Here is a 19,558-nt window from a genome sequence, read left to right on the forward strand (position 1 = left end):
AATTACAACCATTCTGGGCAATATGATTTTTTTTCCTTGCAATTCTTTCCTGTTGAATCAGCCTCATTTCACACACATGTCTCCATTCCTTCTCTGCTCCCACTGCTTGCAACAAAAAGAAGTAAAATTAAATCCCAGTCTTAAAAATCGGATCTATTCTTTGATTTAGAGATAAGTCTGGCTTAAATGTAATATTTAAGCAGCCACAGCCCAGAATAACTCAGTCCTGCTAAGCAGAAAATTGCTTTGAGAGGGCTTCAGGACCCTTGATTGAGCAGATAAACCAATTATCTTGTTAATTGAATCTTCTGAGTCATTTACGTGATCCTTTAGAGGCACTTGAAAGGAATGATAGTATGTGTTTTGCTAGTGAATTATTCTAGACTTATGTCTTGGATGTCTCGGAGTTCATTGACGGCTAAAATGGGGAAACATTGCAAATAAGTTATTGCTTCGCACAAAGCAGTAGGCAGCTTTTCTCACAATTTCATTGATTTGTGAAAAAAAATTCCCAGAACTTGAAGGTTTTTAAAAAAACAGTCCTACATTTTTATTTTTTACCTAGAGTGTAAAAAGCTTAAGCTAATTTGAAAGATGAAGGGTTCGAGGGAAAAGGCAGTTAATTCGATGGTAAATATATCTTTATTGACTTCATTTATCATGTTTAATCTGATAGTAAAAGAACCACCCAGATGGTGCTTTAATGTTCCTTTCAGTGCTAAGATTTGGTGAAACATCTTTTAAAGAGGAGTAGGTGGTGTAAGTAGGAAAAAATAAATGTGCTATTTTGGCTTCTAGGGAGGAGGGGAAAGAAGCAATTATTTTTAGAAATCTGTTCTAGTTGTGCTCCGTTTTAGAAGAAGTAGAAGAGTGTGTTTTAATGTCAGTGAATCCTTCAGGGGGATGAAGGCTGCAAGAAACACTTCTTTCAAATGCTTGCCACCGTGACTGCAGAGAGCACACTTGTAATTAATGTGTGCCTGTGTGTACTGGGCCTGTATGCATAGTCCCACATGGGTGTGGAGGAGGGGACCAAAGAAAGCAAGCTTGAGTTAGAAAGTTTCTTGGATAAAAAAATAGTTACACTGGAGTCCACGCTTGGTGAGAAAGCACTGCCAGATTTAGCATTCCTTATTGGGAGGCAGCTAAGGAGGGAATGTAGTTGAAACATAGGAAAAGATGAAAGAAACAATATAATTAATTAGAAAAGAATCTTGAGCCACACCATTAATATAATACTAAGGAATTAACTCAGCTTAGGAACTGGGATGTTTTCACTCAAGAAGAAGTGTGACTACGAACACCATAGCACAATATCTTGGTGTTGAATGCTCGGTCTTTTTTTTTTTTTCCCCCTCCCCCTAAGGATTCAGTAATTTTAAAATTAGATTTTCTTCTGTTACAAACCATGATAAATAATACCCCTACATAAAATGCAAAATAAACTTGTTTATCTGAGTCCTGAGGGAATCCTTCACCTCCAACAGTTCTTTTACATGGACTTTGTGTACCCTAAAGGCTTTCCTCCCTTTTGGATTGCACTGATAATTCGCTAGATGCAGATCAGGCACCATACACATCGCATGCAAGCAGCTGGGTGCTCCAAGTTTTTAATAAAAATCATCTTTGAATCGGACTTTAGGTATTCAAACAAATATTGATTCTGGTTGAGAAGGGATAGTTTCTGTAGCTCTAGAGCAATTCCTTCCAATGTATTAAAAACAGTAATTTTTGGATTGTGGACTTGGATACACCAATTGATTATATATGGAATATGGATGTACCCTGATATCAACTTTATATGATTATTTAAATGCAAAAAAAAAAACTTTGTGGATGGTTTTGTTGGTTCTGGCTTTGTATTTTGGAGGTTAAACACAAAAAGTCTGATATGGATTTTTTTTTCTCCTCTTTTTAACTTCCTTGAGATAATCCATCCTATCTGACATTTTTTACATCTTCCTTTTACCCTCCAGCCTCCTACCCTCTTTCAGTAAGAGCTGATAATCATTCATTCCTTCTTATCCGCTGAGGGCATTTCACTGAAGCAAAGGTTCCTGCTTAATTGTTATCTCCATGAGCATTCGTGTGGTAAGCTTTTCATATGTGAAATGCAGAATCCATTTCTCATGATAATGCAGAGATAAGGTGGTAGGGAGATAATCTGGAACCCAAGCATTTTAAAGTATATTCATTTGTCCTTTTAACATTTATTAAAGTACCATTTAGCTGGTCCTGTGTAGGTATTAAGAGTCTAAAGTAAGCAAAAAAAAAAAAAAAATCACTTTTTTCCATCATGAAGCTTCTAGGCTGTAGGAAGGATCCATATGAGCTGCTAAGCTCCCCTAGCCCTGCATATGCCCTCTAATTTAATCCTTATGACAATCCTTTAAGAAAGTCTATATGGAGTTTCAATGTAAAAAATATATATATATCTAGTGTAGTCCTGGCTTTGTGGTTCTCTGCTGGACCCTTCTGTGACTTGGTGCTGCTGCCCCCTCCAAAATCTTCATCAAAATCTTTCCTTGTATGCCCCCCAAACCCCATGGCTCTCAGCCCTCCCTCTTCTTGCCCACTTCACTCTCAGTATGTCAGTTCCTCCTCCATCCTGTCTTTGAGTCTCTCTGTATTTACTCTTTAACCATGCTGCTCCTAATCTTATTTCCTCAGCTGAGCCTCTTCTGCTTGCAGTTTCCCACTGGCGATTTATCTCTTTATACCACCATCTCTGGCCCCCGGAGCATAGCAGTTGCTAGTAAAACATTGGATTACAGAGTTTTCTCTCCTGTTCCACGAGGAGGCTGGCTGAAGCAGCTGAGCTCTCACTCCCTGGGTTTCTAAGAATCACAAAAGTGCCCTGGTCCTAAATCTGCCAACAGCACCATCAAAAATCAGGCTGGGCTCCGTTCTTCTTGTAATTTTTACCCAACCCTCAATTCCCCTCCCTCTGCCCCAACAGTGGTAGATAGCTTCAAGCTTGGTGTTCAGTGTATCTTCTCCACTCAACTTGAATTTTTCTGAGGACACAGAGCACTTAACTCTGGCCACTAACATAGAATTTCACAAAGACATCTTTTTTTTTTTTTTTACATTTATTAGTGTTTTATAGTTGTACATAATGATGGTATTTGTTGTTACAAATTCATGCGTGCACATGATATAACAGTATAATTTGGCCAATATCACTTCCCACCACTTCCCCCTCCCTCCCCTAGTCTCATTCCTCTACTGATTTCTCTTTGCTTTTCCTGAGATTCTCCCCACTGCCACTTTTCTTTTCCTTTTTTCCTCTGGTTTCCGCATATGAGAGAAAAAATAGGACCCTTGGCCTTCTGGTTTGGCTTATTTCACTTAACATAATGGTCTCTAGTTCCACCCATTTTCCTGCAAATGACATAGTTTCATTTTTCTTTATGGCTACATAAAATTCCATTTGGTATGTATACCATATTTTCTTTGTCCATTCATCTGTTGATGGACACCTGGCTGGTTCCATAATTTGGCTATTGTGAATTGTGGTGCTATAAACATGGATATGCATATGGTATGATATCACTGTGGTATGATGACTTTTATTCTTCAGGGTAAATACCAAGGCATGGTATAGCTGGGTCTTATGACAAAGGCATCTGTCTTGATGGTTCACATTAAGTCAATAAAAATTTGGGTCTCACTGGGCGAGGTGGTGCATGCCTGTTATCCCAGTGGCTTGGGAGGCTAAGCCAGGAAGATCATGAGTTCAAAGCCAGCCTCAGCAATGGTGAGGCACTCAGCAACTCAGTGAGACCCTGTCTCTAAATAAAATACAAAATTGGGCTGGGGATGTGACTCACTGGCCGAATGCCCCTGAGTTCAATCCCCAGTACTTTAAAGAAAAAAAAAAATGGGTCTTTTGTTAAGTTTCTTGGGGATGCCACATTAAGTGGCAGATAATAAGGTTTTGGAGGAGAACCAGGTTGAAATCAGGTTTATAACCAGGTAAATATGAGCAGTCTACCCCTCTTCCCTGCATCTGAACAACAAGATTGGTAATAACGATCCTGAGGTTAAAATGAGGTGGTGCAGGTACAGTGCTCGGCGTGCTGCCCAATGTAGAGAAAGTTCTGGGTGAATGTTGGATGTTACTATTATGAGTGTGTCACCATTCTGAATGAGTAGCTATGGGAAGAGGGAAAGTCAGATCAAAGTTCAGAAGCCTCTCTGTTTGATCTATAAGTCATGGGTTGACTCCTGCCTATGCTGAAGCTGCCTATCCAGCTGCACAGGAAACTAGTATTTTTTTGAGACTTTGGAGTTAAAAACACTAATCAGGTCCAAGTTCTTAGCACTCCAGCTTCTCTAATCCATATACTGCCGAGCCGCTCAGGCAGTCCATACAAAGACGCAAGCTTTCAGAAGCTGTGATATATTATGAGTGGCATTTATTCTTCTCATTTCTGAAGAATATTGTTTGCCATCCTTTGTTTCCTGTCTCTGGTGTGCAGATGGTCTAGTACAGATGCCCTCCCAGAAGTGCTCAATAGGTGGTAGGAAAGAGGATGTCCTTGTCCCTTCTTGAAGCATATCCAGACACATAGGTTTTTGTCCAGGGAATGAGAGGTAAGAAAGCCTTGGATACAACTTCCTCACAACCCAGCACTAACATTCTTTTCTTCTCCAGGACCTACAGATAGAACGAGAGAGAAGTTCATATAATATATCTGGTGGCTGCACGGCCCTCATTGTGGTCTGCCTCCTGGGGAAGCTGTATGTGGCAAACGCTGGGGACAGCAGGTAAGTGCATTCACTGTCTGATTCCTACCAAGTTCGAATGCCTTCTGATCGCTTTTATCTTTTCTTTAAAAATTAAACGATTAGAGATAAAAATAATCCTGCTTGGATTCGGTATTAAGAAACATAAACCTACGTCATAATAAAAATTCATTTAAGAACCATCAGATTGGAATTAAAGGTAGTCTTTTAGTTGTTCATCGTATATAGACCTGCAATTAGTTTACACCAGTAGTATTAAAATGTTATTTTGAATTCAGAACCTTATTTTCAATGAAAGGTTAGCAGAGGCAGAATATTTAAAGCAGAGAGGGGATTTGAATGGAGTGGGTACTTGGAGGAGGACCAGACCCCGGCTCCCAGCTGCCTACACTTCCCCATATGACTTCACACTGTCCCCTCCCTGAAGTTGCTCCCTTTATGCACATATTCTTAGAGGCTGCAGTCTCTTCTCTCCCAGGTTCAGGTAAAGGGAACTTTGGCCAAGAGATCATGTTTAACCCTACTTTATCCAGCACGGCCAGGGAAAATGATAAATGTGTGTTATAATTTTATTTTAAATAATGAGATGCTTCTTTACCTTTTAGTGCGAGGAATTTAAAAATTACAGACTTGGTGAAGAAAAATGTTCTACTATGTGTTATACACTTCTTCACTTTCATAACAAAATAGATGGCTATATAACAGGACCTTTTCCTAAAAACTCTTTATTCTGAAAATAACAAAAAATCGAAACACAGTGTCTACAGAAGAGGAGCGGTTCACTGGTGAGGGCTGCAGTGGATTCTCTCGTTCCTCTAGGCCCCATGCCTATGGTGAGCACCCCTGCTCACTCTGGCCCTTCTGGAGGGCTGACCCCCACCCCTTTCCCCTTCCCAGTCACCAGCTTGTTTCATTGCTACTATCTCTGTAGCCTGCAAAACCAGCCCCCTGGAGGATATCAGGAAAAGCACCCAGTTTTATTTCCATGGACAAAACAGGAGACCGAGGCCTGAGGTGCCTCCATTCCTTCTAGTGTAGCATCCTTTCCCACTGAAGATCCCGGAGAACAGAGGACACAGAACTGCCAAGGCAGCAGTGATTGGAGTTTGAAGATGGATTTTTAAAATTTTTTTTTATTTGTTCTTTTTAGTTATGCATGACAATAGAATATAATTGGGTAGGAGGGTACCAGGGATTGAACTTAAGGGCACTCAACCACTGAGCCACATCCTTAGCCCTATTTTTGTATTTTATATAGAGACAGGGTCTCACTGAGTTGCCATTGCTGAGGCTGGCTTTGAACTCACAATCCTCCTGCCTTAGCCTCTGGAGCCACTGGGATTACAGGCGGGCACCACTGCACCGGGCAATAGAATGTATTTTGACATATTATACATACACGGAATATAACTTCCCATTCTCGTGGTTGTACATGATGTGGAGTTAACAGGTCGTTTATTCATATATGAACACAGGAAAGTTATATCTGATTCATTCTACTGTCTTTCCTATTCTCATCCACCTTCTCTTCCCTTCATTCCCCTTTGTCTAATCCAAAGTTCGTCTGTTTTCCCCACCCGCCTTATTGTGTGTTAGCATCTGCATATCAGAGAACATTTGACCTTTGGTTTTTTGAAATTGGCTTATTTCACTTAGCATGGTAGTGTCCGGTTCCATCCATTTCCTGGCAAATGCCATAATTTTTTTCATTTTTATGGGTGAGTAATATTCCATTGTATATATATGCCACCTTCTCTTTATCCACTCATCTGTTGAAAGACACCTAGTGTCCTTCATTGATGTGGCCGCATAACTGTAGTATGCTGATTTTAAATCTTTGGGGTATATGCTGAGGAGTGGGATAACTGGGTCAAATGGTGGTTCCATTTCAAGTTTTCTGAGGAATCTCCCTACTTCTTTCTAGAGTGGTTGCACCTATTTGCAGTCCCAGCAGCAGTGTATGAATGTACCTTTTCCCCCACAAGGATGGATTTTTTGAAGGAACATTTATTTTAAAAGTATAAGTACATCTTCTATTTTACTGTGTAAGATAGCTCAGGTTTCAGTGTAAACATTTGCCCAGTAAATGATAGAATATAGATGCTTTTTTCTCAAATTCTGTTCCCAGTGCCCAGGCATGGTTCTGACAGGAGACAGACTCCAATTCATTGCATCAATGAAGAAGTAAAAGGGAACTGGCCAGGAGTACGGAGGCCCCCAGGAAGGAGTTGGTCCCCCTAGGCCTGCAGAGACCGTATACACACTCACACAAAAATGCTATTCCAGAGCCCCAAGAGAGTAGGTGCCATTAATGAGGGGCCACGGGGCAGGAGCTACAGGAGAAATTAAGGAAATTCTTTCTTCCCACCCTCTCATCTCTTGCCTGGGCTTCCTATTTGTTGAGCCCAGCCTGGAAGCCAGCTGACAGGAAGTCCTAGGAGTGCCATTCATCGAGGTTGGCCTGCCTGGGTACAGACACAGACCAAGATTACATCTTCAAGATGGGGACAAAGGAAAATCATAGCATATCTGCCTCTCCTCCTTTCCTTCCCTGCCTGCCTCAGGGTTTAGCGGCTTCTGGACAGGAATCAGGAGCTTGTCAAACACACTGCAGGGCCGGACTCTGGCCTCTTGCTCAGTTCTGGATCATGACATCATTGGGAGAGAGATGAGCAGCAGAGGAGCAATTCCTTTCTGTTCTGACTAAACAGGACTAGATGGGTGACTCGGCAGCCATGCTCATGTCTGCCTCTTGCCTTCATGTCCAGTTCCATGTCTTTTAAAGTGAGTTTGCTTTCCTAGCAAACTGAGTACCTGCTCCCTGGCCACCTCCCACCCTACCCACCCATGAGGAAGCACCTCTACCAACTGACCCCAGACTCGGAAGTTAACTTCCAAGCCCAGATATTTTTATGTTAGAATATCCGCCTTCTAACTCCTGCCAGGTACAGTGGCACACACCTGTAATCCCAGTCGTTCAGGAGGCTGAGGCAGGAGGATCACAAGTCCAAGGCAGCCTCAGAAACTTAGTGAGGACCCAAGCAACTTAATGAGACCCTCTCTCCAAATAAAACATTTTAAAAAGGGCTGGAGATATGGCTCCATGCTTAAGTGCCCCTGAGTTCAATCCCTGTACAAAAAAAAAAAAAAGACTGAATTTCTCCCCAGTGCCTTTTCCTCATTTTTATACAAGTTTTCCATCAAAGGTCCACACTGCCTACCAGAGACACTTGCCTAGCCATGGTTTCTATGTCCCAGAAGTTCCAGCCCTGGCCCTGGAGCCTCCTATCCTGTGTTCATCTCCTGGGCTCTTGCCCCCACCCCATCCTTTTTTTTTCCTTGAGAGCTGATTTTCCACACCAGACCTGGATTTCCTTATCTATACAGGTGGTTGTATTGGGCCAGATAACTTCTAAAATTTCTGGCATTCTGAAGATTATCCTGTGGAAGTGACACTTATGGAAAGTAAATTAATGTACAGACACAGGCCAAGACTACATCTTCAAGATGGGGACAAAGGAAAAATCATAGCACATCTGCCTCTCCTCCTTTCCTTCCCTGCCTGCTTCAGGGTTTAAGCAGCTTCTGGACAGGAATCAGGAGCTTGTCAAACATACTGCAGGGCCAGACTCTGGCCTCTTGCTCAGTTCTAGATCATGACATCATTGGGAGAGAGAGGTTGGTCTCTACAGCAAATGTTTCTTAAGGGTCAGTTTTTGGAATTTTAACTAAGGACCCTGTTTTCTAAGTGTTTATGAAAGTATGATTTTTTTTCTTTTTTTTTTTTTAGGGGGGGTGGTGCTAGAGATCATGCATGCTGCTCAAGCACTCTACCGCTGAGCTGCACCCACCCTACATTTATTTCCAATAATTTTAAAACCTAACAAATGCTTTTTTTCCTTAATAAAGCTGTAAAGCATAAAATAAAAATCAACCTATGATAATATAGTACCTCTAAACCCTAATAAGCTTAATTTCATTTGTAGTATTCAGGTCCCCATATCCAGATAGGAATTTGGGATTTTAAGTTAATTGGTTGTCACACGTGGGTCATAGTTCATATAGAAGCATAAACAATATAAATTGGCATTTGTATGTTCTATCAACATTTCTATGTTCTATCAATCATTGATAGTGAAATTGCAGTTTGAGATAAAACTCAGTTCTCTACTTCTGCTGGCAGATAGGTGGGGTCTGTGTAAGCTGCAGGCCTCTGCAGCCAAAAAAGCCTATTTTAGTGTTAGCAGCGAATCAAGGCAGGGAGTGCCCACTGGCATCAGCTACAAAGGTCACAGCTAGAAAAGTGGATTCTTCTCCACTATTATTGATTGGCATATTGCAGCTTTTAGTGACAGGCTGTGCCCTCCAGTGTTGCAGCAAACCCTAGCAACTTGATGCCAATTTCTTTCTGTTTTTTTGTCTCACGAATTCAAAGAATATAAACCGTAGGCAATAATAGAGGGCACAAGTGAAAGGATTTATTTAGGTGAGAAGAAAAGAGAGACAACTCCCACAGGGTGAGAGGGTACCTGATAGCAGGTTGCCACTTAAATAATAGTCTAGGTGCATATATAGCTTCTGGATATGGGACGTTGATCAAAATCCATGTTAGACAGATGTTGGAAAAGTACCGAGGCTATTGGTCAAAATCCATGCTAAGTAAGTATTAGAAAATCATTAAGGCTCTTGGTTAGCCCTTGAGTCTGTAGACTTTACTCAGGTCTATCCCACTCCCTATTCCCATCACTTTAGGACAAAGGAGTTGGCTGGAATATTTGGAATATTCCTAAAGGTTGACCTCTTGAAGTGGCCTTTACATTGAAAAACACACACACACTAATTGAGGCCCATTAACTATCCTATGTAATTCATTAGGACACTTACTCATTAGAGTGCTAGTTACAGCTTTTTTTATAAACCATAGATACTTTGTATCATTTTATACAATGATAGGATCATTGCCTACTTTATATACTAATGATATACTATAAATAATTGAATTTTTAAAAATATTCAGTTATTTCCAAGAGAGAACAACCTAAGTGAACTTTTTCATATCTATAGAAATGTAGTTCTATTATCACCTAAGGACAAGCAGTCCAGGAATTCAAGAGTTTAGTTTAAACATGATTAGAGCTGACAGATTCTGGTAACAGGGCCCTGATTAATGAAGTGCTAATTTATTTTTTAATTTCTAGATATTAGCTGTCATATGTTTACTTTAGACCATGACAGTTTTGAGAGTGAAAATAAATCTTTGTTGTATGTTCATTGCCCTATAATTATTCACATTCAGAAAATGGGGAAGTTTTGCATTGTCTTGATTTGGAGGCCACCAGTGGTCAAGAACTAAGTCCTAAACCACTTAGCTGTATATTTACCATCAGGCATATGTGTGTTCAGGGGTTGTCTTCAGAAAATGCTGCCTGATGCTGTTTGTAGCTTACTGGTGTTTGAGTCGGTGGCCATCCTCTGTGTAAAGTGGTCCACACTGGTGCGGGTGACAGCCTCAGAGGTCTGATCTGCAGCCAAAGACAGACTTCCGAGAGCTAACCAGCCATAGAGACGCATGCAGTCACTGCATGTTGCTCACCAGTTGCTTTATTTTTTCCCAGGCAAAGGCAGCCAATTCATTACCTAGCAATCTTAAGGGACTAGGAAAGAAGCAGATGGTGGGTGGATTTTCACTTCAAGCAAAAATGAACTAGTAGCATGCAAATGTCATGCAAAGCAATATGCAAACTATCACCCATTGTGTTTGAGTCATCAGCTCCTTAGGGCACTGAGTGTTTTTCAGTTTAGGAAGGTGCTTTGGCTCCATTTTAGACGATTTCATTTTATTTCTAGAGAACTAAGGCACTGAGGAAGCTAAGCCATTACCACTTGTTTCAAACAATGTCTGAAGGTTTGGCAACTGAGACGAGGTGAGCTCATTCAGATTAAAGGAAACCATTTAAAATTTGTTAAATTCTTAATTCCATTCTTGTGAGAATTACAGTAACAGCAATAATAAGATAGCTAGTAAATGCTAGGCACATACTAAATACTGTAATAGATCGTATTTAATAAGAAGACCTTGCTAATATTAGATAAATACTGTTCGTGAAAAATACACGAAGACACAGCAAGGTGAAGCAACTTGCTCAAAGTCCCCCAGCTACTGAGGAGCAAGGCTTCCATCTAGCCCAGGAGTGGGAGTCAAAAATCCTATGTCCTCAAACTCTTTGCCACACCTCGGGATCTCCCATCCTTGCCAAGATTTGGGATTTTGTGTGTTTCTCATTTTAACATTTGTAAAGCAAGAATTTCTAATTAACATCTTACCTCCCTGCTTATTTGTACGTAAACTCATGACATACTATATTCCATGGCATCTTAGATTTTACCTAAAATGGATTATGGAGTGTAGGTACATGGAGAGCTACGTGTAGCGGCTATTTGAAATGCATTTCAGTCATCAAGCAAATAAGGTTGGAGAGATCCAGCTCATTCACTTATTGTATAGGAAAAGGTATTTTCCCAAAGTGAGGGCTGCCATTTCCTTCCAAGGGTCCCAAAGTTTTGAGACCATTTGAAGTGTTGTTTCCATTTTCATAATGATGCATTGGAAGTAACATACAGATCTTCTGATAACTCTTCTATCAGTGGTCACTGCCATGAAGTCAAACCCTTCATTTAGTTGTATGACTTTTTCCCCATTCTGGTCGCAGTGGTGTAAGCCTGTAATCCCAGCAACTCAGGAGGCTGAGGCAGGAGGATTTCAAGTTCAAAGTCAGTCTGCCTGGGCAACTTAGCAAGACCTTGTCTCTAAATAAGAAATTAAAATAGGTTGCAGATGTAGCTCAGTGGTAAAGTGCCTCTGGGTTCTATCCCCAGTACCCCAATATTAATTGTTATTATTAATAATTATTTAATAATAACTATTTTTTATTATTGCTGTAATTATTATTAATATAATATGAGCCCATGGAGTCTTGAAAATACAAAGTCATCTTCATGGCTTGAAAAGGTGGGGAGGTAAATGTGTTTGTTCATTAACTATGTTCAACAAGACTGAACAAGCCTTCCATGAATTGTTTAAATGAACCCTGTGAGTCCATCCAGGATGGTTTTCTTTCATTTCTCTTTCACTCATTCTTAGTTTTCCAGTAAGACCCCATTTTAAGTTGAAGCCTTTCTGTATTAGGTGAGAGATGAATTCCTATTGGCAAGTCTGAATTTTCTTGAGGATAGGAGTGAGATATTAAACAAGACTTATACAATTCTAAATTCAAAACCACTTACACATCTGTGGTGTCTTCTCTCCCAAGCTTCTCCCCTTTGTTGGTGAAAAGATAATGAAACGTTATATAACTGCCTCCAAACCCAAGAGAATGTAAAGAACTGTTCATTCCTTCTTATGTTGGCGATTTCACCAATGTCCATTACAGAACCTTCCTGAAGCTCCTCATTGCTTATAAGTGGTTCATCTATTCATCCCTGCCAGTCAGCTACCTCTTTGATAGTAGCCTTCCTCTGAGTTCAGAAATATATTTGATCTTCTTCCATTGACTACATTAAATTCACTACACCTCTCACTTTCTTTGACATGTATCTGAAAAATAGCATGCAGAGGTACCAAATTAACCAACCAGTCTCCACTGTGAAAGTTAAATTGCTGTTTCAGCCTTTTTCTGTACCGCCCTCATCTTTTTTGAATGCCTCTTACATGATCCCTTAGCTGTGCCTGTGCTCGTAGAAGGGACTGGCAGAAAGAAAATAATATTGTCAAATGATCACAAATACATGCAGAGTCCTGGAGACCAGGTGACGGCCCCAAACAATCTCTTCTTTTCCTGTCAAGCCACTCACTGTCTATACTGAGGGCACCTGAGAGCCCCCTTCTCTCTGGACTTCCTCCTGATCTCCTACCTTGGATATTTTCACCCCTTGCTCTGAGCAGCATGCGTTGGAACAAGTCCTCCCAGTGATTCTGATACATTCTCAAGTTTAAGAATCACTGCTCTATAGTCTACCTCCTGGGCATCTGAGAGAGCCAGGAAGGATCTAGTAGGTCCTCAGTATTTAAAAATTATAGCTGTTCCAAGCCTGAGGCTACCATCAGTCTCAGCTATTGGTGCTATAGCTGGACATCGCACTGCAGGGGAGCTGAAGCCCACAGGTCCAGTCCACAGTGTGCCTCTGTGGTGGGGTGGGGGACTGCCTACACCTCTGTCCTGTGGCTGTGTCTTTTTTTTTCTTCCAGTAGTATTCAGGAATGTTGGCCCTGCCCGCCACCACCACCAGGAATTGAACTCAGGGGCACTTGACCACTGAGCCACATCCCCAGCCCTATTTTGCATTTTATTTAGATACAGTGTCTCACTGAGTTGCTTAGCACCTCGCCATTGCTGAGGCTGGCTTTGAACTCATGATTCTCTTGTCTCAGCCTCCCCAGCTGCTGGGATTATAGGCATGCTCCATGGCACCCAGTGGCCCTGTTCCTTTGAAAAGTGGGATTTGGGGGTGAGAATTCTTGCATGATCTAGCTCCTATCTCCCCTATCTACTGCTGGGAATAGAGCCAGACTGTGGCACTATTCTACCCCAGCTAAGCCTCATCTGGAATGGGTCAGACATGATCCATGTAAACTTTTAGTCCCTTATTGTGGAGCCCTTAGGAAGTGGAGCTATGGCTCTTGTCCCCACCCCAACCCCTCCACTTCCCTTTTCTCCTAGCCCAATGAGAGGCTGAGCTGGAAAGTCTTGTGGAATTGGTGTAAAAGTGCAGGACTCGCACTTAGAAATGCCAGCATGTGGCTGTTGTGATCAGATTAGTGATCTTTTCTGTCCCTGAGTGCCAGAAGAGGGTAAAACAATACATCAGAGTCAGGAGGGAACTTTCTAGTGGAAGACCCCAAGGCTCTATCTTTGATCCACTCCAGTCCGCTAAGATAAAGACTCTCAGGGCCACATCACCTGGTTTGCAGATGATGTGAAACCCAGTAAGATGAAGTAGTGAACCTCAAAGAGACCCCACTTCCCCAGAGTGTGGGCTAAACCTAACCAGATAAAACTTTCTTTACCAGGGGAACCAGGTATAACTCCTATTGCAAAGAAAGTAAAAATATCAGGACGTGAGAGATAGATTATCAGTACCTTTTAAAAAAAATGTGTTCAGGCAGATATTAAATTCCATGTGGTCAGCAATGTGAGGTAGATCCAGATCCCTTCAATCAGACGCTGCAGTATTTGAGACACAAGGCAAATCCTAGCTAGGGTGTCGATTGGCTCACTTTGTTGCAAGAACTGTTTCCAGTTTCTAGGACTTTAATAACGACTCACTAATCCTTGCTCCAACCCTTTTGGGGAGTACTATTTATTAGTCTCCTGACCCCTTAGTCCTTTTGTAGGTGACACAAATCAACCCTTTTGAATAAAACTGAAACCTTCAAAGAAGCTGAAGTGGTGAGATTTGGAGCCACATTTGGAGAGACAAGGAAGATTCACAACAGCTAGAATGACAAGATGAGTTTTATTGATGTAAAAGATAACTTCAGGTGTGAGCAGTGAAGTTGGCTCCCTGTGAGTCTGGGACAGAGGTGACAGTGCAGGAAACGGCAGTGTTGACAGGAAGGACTCTGGACTTGCTGCCTTGGTTGAATCCTGGCTCTGCCACTGTTGGCTTTGTGAGACCTTGGGCCTGTGCCAAGTTTTCAGGACCTGTTTTGTCAGCTGTAAGTGGAGTTGAAGGCAGTGCCCACCTTGCAGCTGAGAAAAGCCCTTAGCACGGGGTCAAGTCCACAGTGATGGCAGGCTGCTATTATTATTGTCATATTCATCAGGAGAGCCAACCAGAGAGGGAGCAAGCTGCCAAAGAACCCAGTGGATTCTCTCTTTATGAAAATAATTGTGCATCAACCGTGGGAGCTCCTATCTAGAATGTACTCAATAATTGGATTTTTCAAGATCCTTATGCAGCACTACATTTCCATGACTTTGAGGATCTTAAAAAAATTTGTGACTATTTTCATTTTGCTTTCTTGTTATAAGAGTTTAATGATCTCTGAATTCAGCAGAGATACACATGTCCCCTGTTGTAAGCTGCTGTATCAGGTAGGCTGACTATGGAAATCATAGACCCCAAACTTCACTGGCCTAAGAAAAGCAGTGGCTTTGTGTCATGCAGGCTGAAAGAGGCTCTGTTAATATTTAACACTTGGCTTCCATTGGCTCTGGGCATATCTCCATCTAGTCAAGGGAAAGAGAGCATGGAGGAGCACACAGGGAACCGTTTAATTGACCAGGCCTGGAAGAGGCACATACCCCTTCTGCATGTGTTCTGTTAGCTAGAATCCAGTTGTATGGCTATACTGAGAAGCAAGAAAGGCTGCCGGGAAATGTCATCTAAGTTGTATTCCCAGGCCCAAGAGAATTGATTTTGGCACACAATTAGCCGTTTGGGCCACCCGTGGGCATTAGGAGGGGAATTCATGAGGTTCAGTTAGTAATGGTGTCTTCATTCATTATTGATACATTTCATCCCATTGTTCCAATGAAGCGACAATAGGGATGTCACTATCTTTTCTAAAGCCCAAACACCGTTAGCTCTTTTGTTACTTTAATTTTGTCACGGTTCATTTTAGAAGAGAGATCAGTTCAGCTTCCAACTGTCAAAGACAGTGAAGAAAGAGTGAACTTGGTATGATCTACTTTCATGTTTGAGAAGAGCACATGTCACTAATGGAAAAACCTCCAAGTAGACTGCATGCCAAATATTTGTCTTTAGAAAGTTCATCATAGAAAGCAATACTCATTTCATGCTCAAAGAAGAAAAATTACATTAACTAGGTAGGATTACTGATGCTTAACAACTTCGGTTCTTTTAAGATGATTTTTAGCTTGTCATGTTATATTCAAGAGATTTTTAAATGACATACAAGTTCAGCTGTATAGTTTAGTCTGTGATGTGCTCTCAAACTATTTTTCAGGATTTTTTTTTATTTGAACTCATTTCTTCTTCTTGATGTGATCCTTAATAGGGTTGAAGTAACTACTATAAATGGACCGTTTATAAATATGCCTTAATCCATCTAATATTTATTTATGACGAATTTGTTCAATTCTTTGTGCATTTGTTAGGAACCCCAATGTGAATAAAAGATATAAATTGAGTAAAATGTCATGTTAGTGTTACCGTCTAGAGATGCCAGGTTCATATTCTCCATTCAGCAAAAAATGGAAGAATAAGACAGAGATACAAAGCAGGTTTATTGCAAAAGTGATAGACTCTCTGAAGAGAAGGAGCCCCAGAACTGGGAATCCAGTGGGGAAGTTTTGGCCTGTTATTTTTATGATCTCTGGAATTTCTTCCTTTCCTTATCTCCTCTCCTGTCCTCACGCTCCTCACTATTATTGATTGGTGACCCCTCTGTCCACACCACTGTTTTAGTTTATCCATTGGGTCCCCCTCTTAGGAGCACAAGAATGGAAGCGTCTGTCTGATTGGGTCTCCTGCTTGTGTCCACAAGCACTTTTGTCAGGCAGGAAGTTGACCTCCTTAGGAGACCCTCTCCATGTTCCTTTTCTGTGGCGCTGCCCCCAACCTCCTCACTCACCATCTTGCCCTAGTTGCCTAGGCTCTTCTATATCTCCCTCAGGAGGAGTAGGATTCAACAAATATTTATTTGGATGCATTGGCCAGGGATGTTCTGCTGATCAGTGTACTGGGGCACCTACTTCAAATGAGGCAGACGGGGTCCCCATCTTTTTGTACTGACAGCCCAGGAAGTCAGGCAGGCAGAAATACATTTACAATGCAGTATAATGAGTAGATGCAGGTGTTTTGGGTGACAGATGGAGCACTGGACTTTAATGAAGACTGCCTTGGGCTGGGAAAAAGCTCAAGCATGTATGTAATTGGGTTCTTTGTCCTTGGTACTAGCAATGATGATACACTGCATCAACAAGATTGCTTCACAAGTCAGAATCCAATGTAATGGGGTCTCACATATGGACCCCTGGCTTTATTATTCCAGTGTTGTTGTGGTTATGAATAGCATTGGGAAGGTTTTTTGGCACTTAGAGGTCATTTTGTGGTACAAATACTTTTGATGGGACCATACTTTTTTTTTTGTAAAATGTCACCCTCATTATGTTGTCATCAGCAGAAAAGGGAACATGGAGGTCATTCCTATTTTATGATAGTCACTAGATTGTCCTCACTGGTGTGCAGTCTGCGGTTATCAGGTGAGTGGTTTGTCCTGAGAAATTAACTGGACAACATGAGTATTGAACTTTCAGCATGGTGCTCTTGTATGTGAACAAGTCAATACACTCCAGGGCCAAATGCATTTTAGCTGCTAGTGGCAAGAAGTGAGGAAGGAAGGTATCACCTTTTGGAAGTGAACCAGCATTGTGGGGATGCAGTGTGGTAAAGTGGGACAAGTCCTGCAAGTGCTACAGTCTGAAAGAGCTAGCCCTCACTCCTACAGAAAATACCTCGCCTTCCACTCTGTGGAAGAAGCTGGTTTCTGCTCTTCAGGGTTGCCATTCAGGCTAGAGATAGTATGCATGAAGCCCATGCCAGGTACTGTCAGGTGGGGAACATAGCCATGAACAAACCCCCTGCCCTTATAGACCATTCTAGAATGGTAGATAATAAGCAAGGCATATAAGTGACATGTTGGGTATAGTAGATGGTGATGGTTTCTAAAGAGAAAAATAGAACAAGGGACTTAGTAGTCAGGTAGGGGCTGCAGTTTCAGATGGGGCACGGAGGGAGGGCATCCCCCATGGAGGGAGTGACGGAGTAAAGCTCTGAAGGATGCGAGGCAGGAGCTGAGCTGGTGTCTGGGGAGAAGCCTTCTGGCAGATGAAATACCAAAGGCCTTGAACCAGGAATGGACCTTTTATAGTTGAAGACTAGAAAGAAACAGACCAAATAAAGAAAGTAGAGGTGAGGGAGGTATGGCCACATGTAAGTCAATGAGTTAATTCAATTCAAAATATACTTGCAGCTGGGTGTAGCACATGCCTATAATCCTAACTCGGGAGGTTGAGGCAGGAGGATGACAAGTTTGAGGCCAACCTTGGCAACTTAGCAAGACCCTGTCTCAAAAGTAAATTAATAAATCAAAAGGGCTAGGGATATAGCTCAGTGGTAGGGCAGTTCTGGATTTAATTTGCAGTATCCCCTTCCCCCCACCAAAAACCCCCAAAATTTGCATGTTTATTGAGTGCCAGGCACTGTTCTGGGAACTAGAGACATAATAATAAAGACCAAAATCTTGCTCTTCTGGAGCTTACATTTTAGTGGGTATGTGAGGGAGACTCAAAATAAATAAGTAAAGCATTAATTCATGTAAAATCATTAAACATTACAAAAGAATTGGATACATTTAAAATGTTTCTCTGCTAAATGGAAAGTGCTTAATAAGTTGTAGTTAGTAATGGTGATTAACAATTTTATTATTACTGCTGTTGCCACTACTAGAAATAGTGAGGTTTGACACTTTAATATATCTCAGTTTATAATACAAAATAAAATCAAATTTGCATCATGGTCTAGAGGGCTTGAAATGAAAAGGGCAACATGAACTATGGGTACAGGTGTGTGTATGAACTTTTCAGATTGTATTCTCAATTGCTTCCAGACTCCAGTGCAGAGTGTAACTCATCTTAGCCACTGATATTGCTGCCCAATATTAGTGCTGGACCCTAGCACTGTATTCTGACTAGATTGGTTCTGGACAACATGCTGAATTCAAGTCAGCACACTCTATAGGACCACGAATGCACACACAGCATGTGTCTATGTCTCCAGATAGCTTACAGGGATAATTTAGTTGCTTTGGGGCACCCTGGGCGACCCGTAATATTCTCTCCTGCTCTCAAGTTTAGTGAATTTTCTTTTTTTATTTTTTTTTTAACCTAGTGTTTTGGCAAGCAGTGTTTGTCTCTAAGTAACGCAGAAAAAAAGTTCCTTTTCAGCAAAGCCCTTTAAAAAGCCTCTGGGCTCTCCGGCATTTGACAAACACACAAGTTTTGTTGTTGTTGTTGTTGCTTTCCTTCTCTTTCTTGCAAGACCGAGCTGTGAAGTCAGCTGTGAAGTCAAGGTCACTGCTGCCCAGGAAGCTCAGCTGCACAAGAAGCCCACAGCCCCGGAGCCGCCCCTGGCGCTCCGTGCTGGACTGAGCTCTGCCACCCAGCTCCTGGACCCTTGCCTTTCTCTTCCAGTGGCATCCCAGAATAAAGAGGCATTTGAAGTTGCAGAGCAGAGACTCTTTCCCTTCCCTGGGCCACCAGGCCTGCCTGCAAAATTGGATTCAGGCAATTAATTTTCACGCTGATTCATCTCTCTCCTTGCTTTTCAATCCTGTTTTTCTGCTTTTCTGTGTCAAAGTTTTTGTATAGCTGGCCTTTTTACCCTGCCTCTCTCAGTCATGTTCTTTATGATTTTGAGGTAGCAGGTCATAATTGCCACCAATATTTCGAAGAGATGTGGTCCCTTTTCCAAATGGACTATTTCATTCCTTAGTGTGAGTAGGTAGTCTTAAAAGTGGCTAGACTGTATTACATATATGCAGACCCTTTATTTAAATGGAATCTTAAAGCAGAAGCCTAGTATGTAAAATAGGTAACAGCGCTTGTGGTACAGTGCAGTTTATATAGTGGTCAATGGCACTATTCTAGAGACAGACATGCTGATTTGAGGTCTTGTCCTCTGCCACTTATCATAGTGCTGTGTGACCTTGAACACAATACCCAGTCTCTCACATCAGTAAAAATGAACAACTAGAGACTTATCTAGAATAAATTTAGTGAAA

General features: G+C 41.6%; 1 protein-coding gene across 3 annotated transcripts in view; it reads left to right on the forward strand.

Annotated features, from left to right (window-relative positions):
- Window positions 1-19,558, forward strand: part of Ppm1h (protein phosphatase, Mg2+/Mn2+ dependent 1H) — a 266,367-nt gene that overhangs the window by 123,079 nt on the left and 123,730 nt on the right. For all 3 annotated transcript variants that reach the window (XM_071609704.1, XM_027925783.2, XM_071609705.1), the window contains exon 4: window positions 4,661-4,773. In XM_071609704.1, the coding sequence (XP_071465805.1) occupies window positions 4,661-4,773 (113 nt within the window). The remainder of the gene's footprint in view (window positions 1-4,660; window positions 4,774-19,558) is intronic.

The sequence above is a fragment of the Marmota flaviventris genome, chromosome 3 (genome assembly GCF_047511675.1).
Source record: "Marmota flaviventris isolate mMarFla1 chromosome 3, mMarFla1.hap1, whole genome shotgun sequence".
NCBI classification, from domain to species: Eukaryota; Metazoa; Chordata; class Mammalia; order Rodentia; family Sciuridae; genus Marmota; species Marmota flaviventris.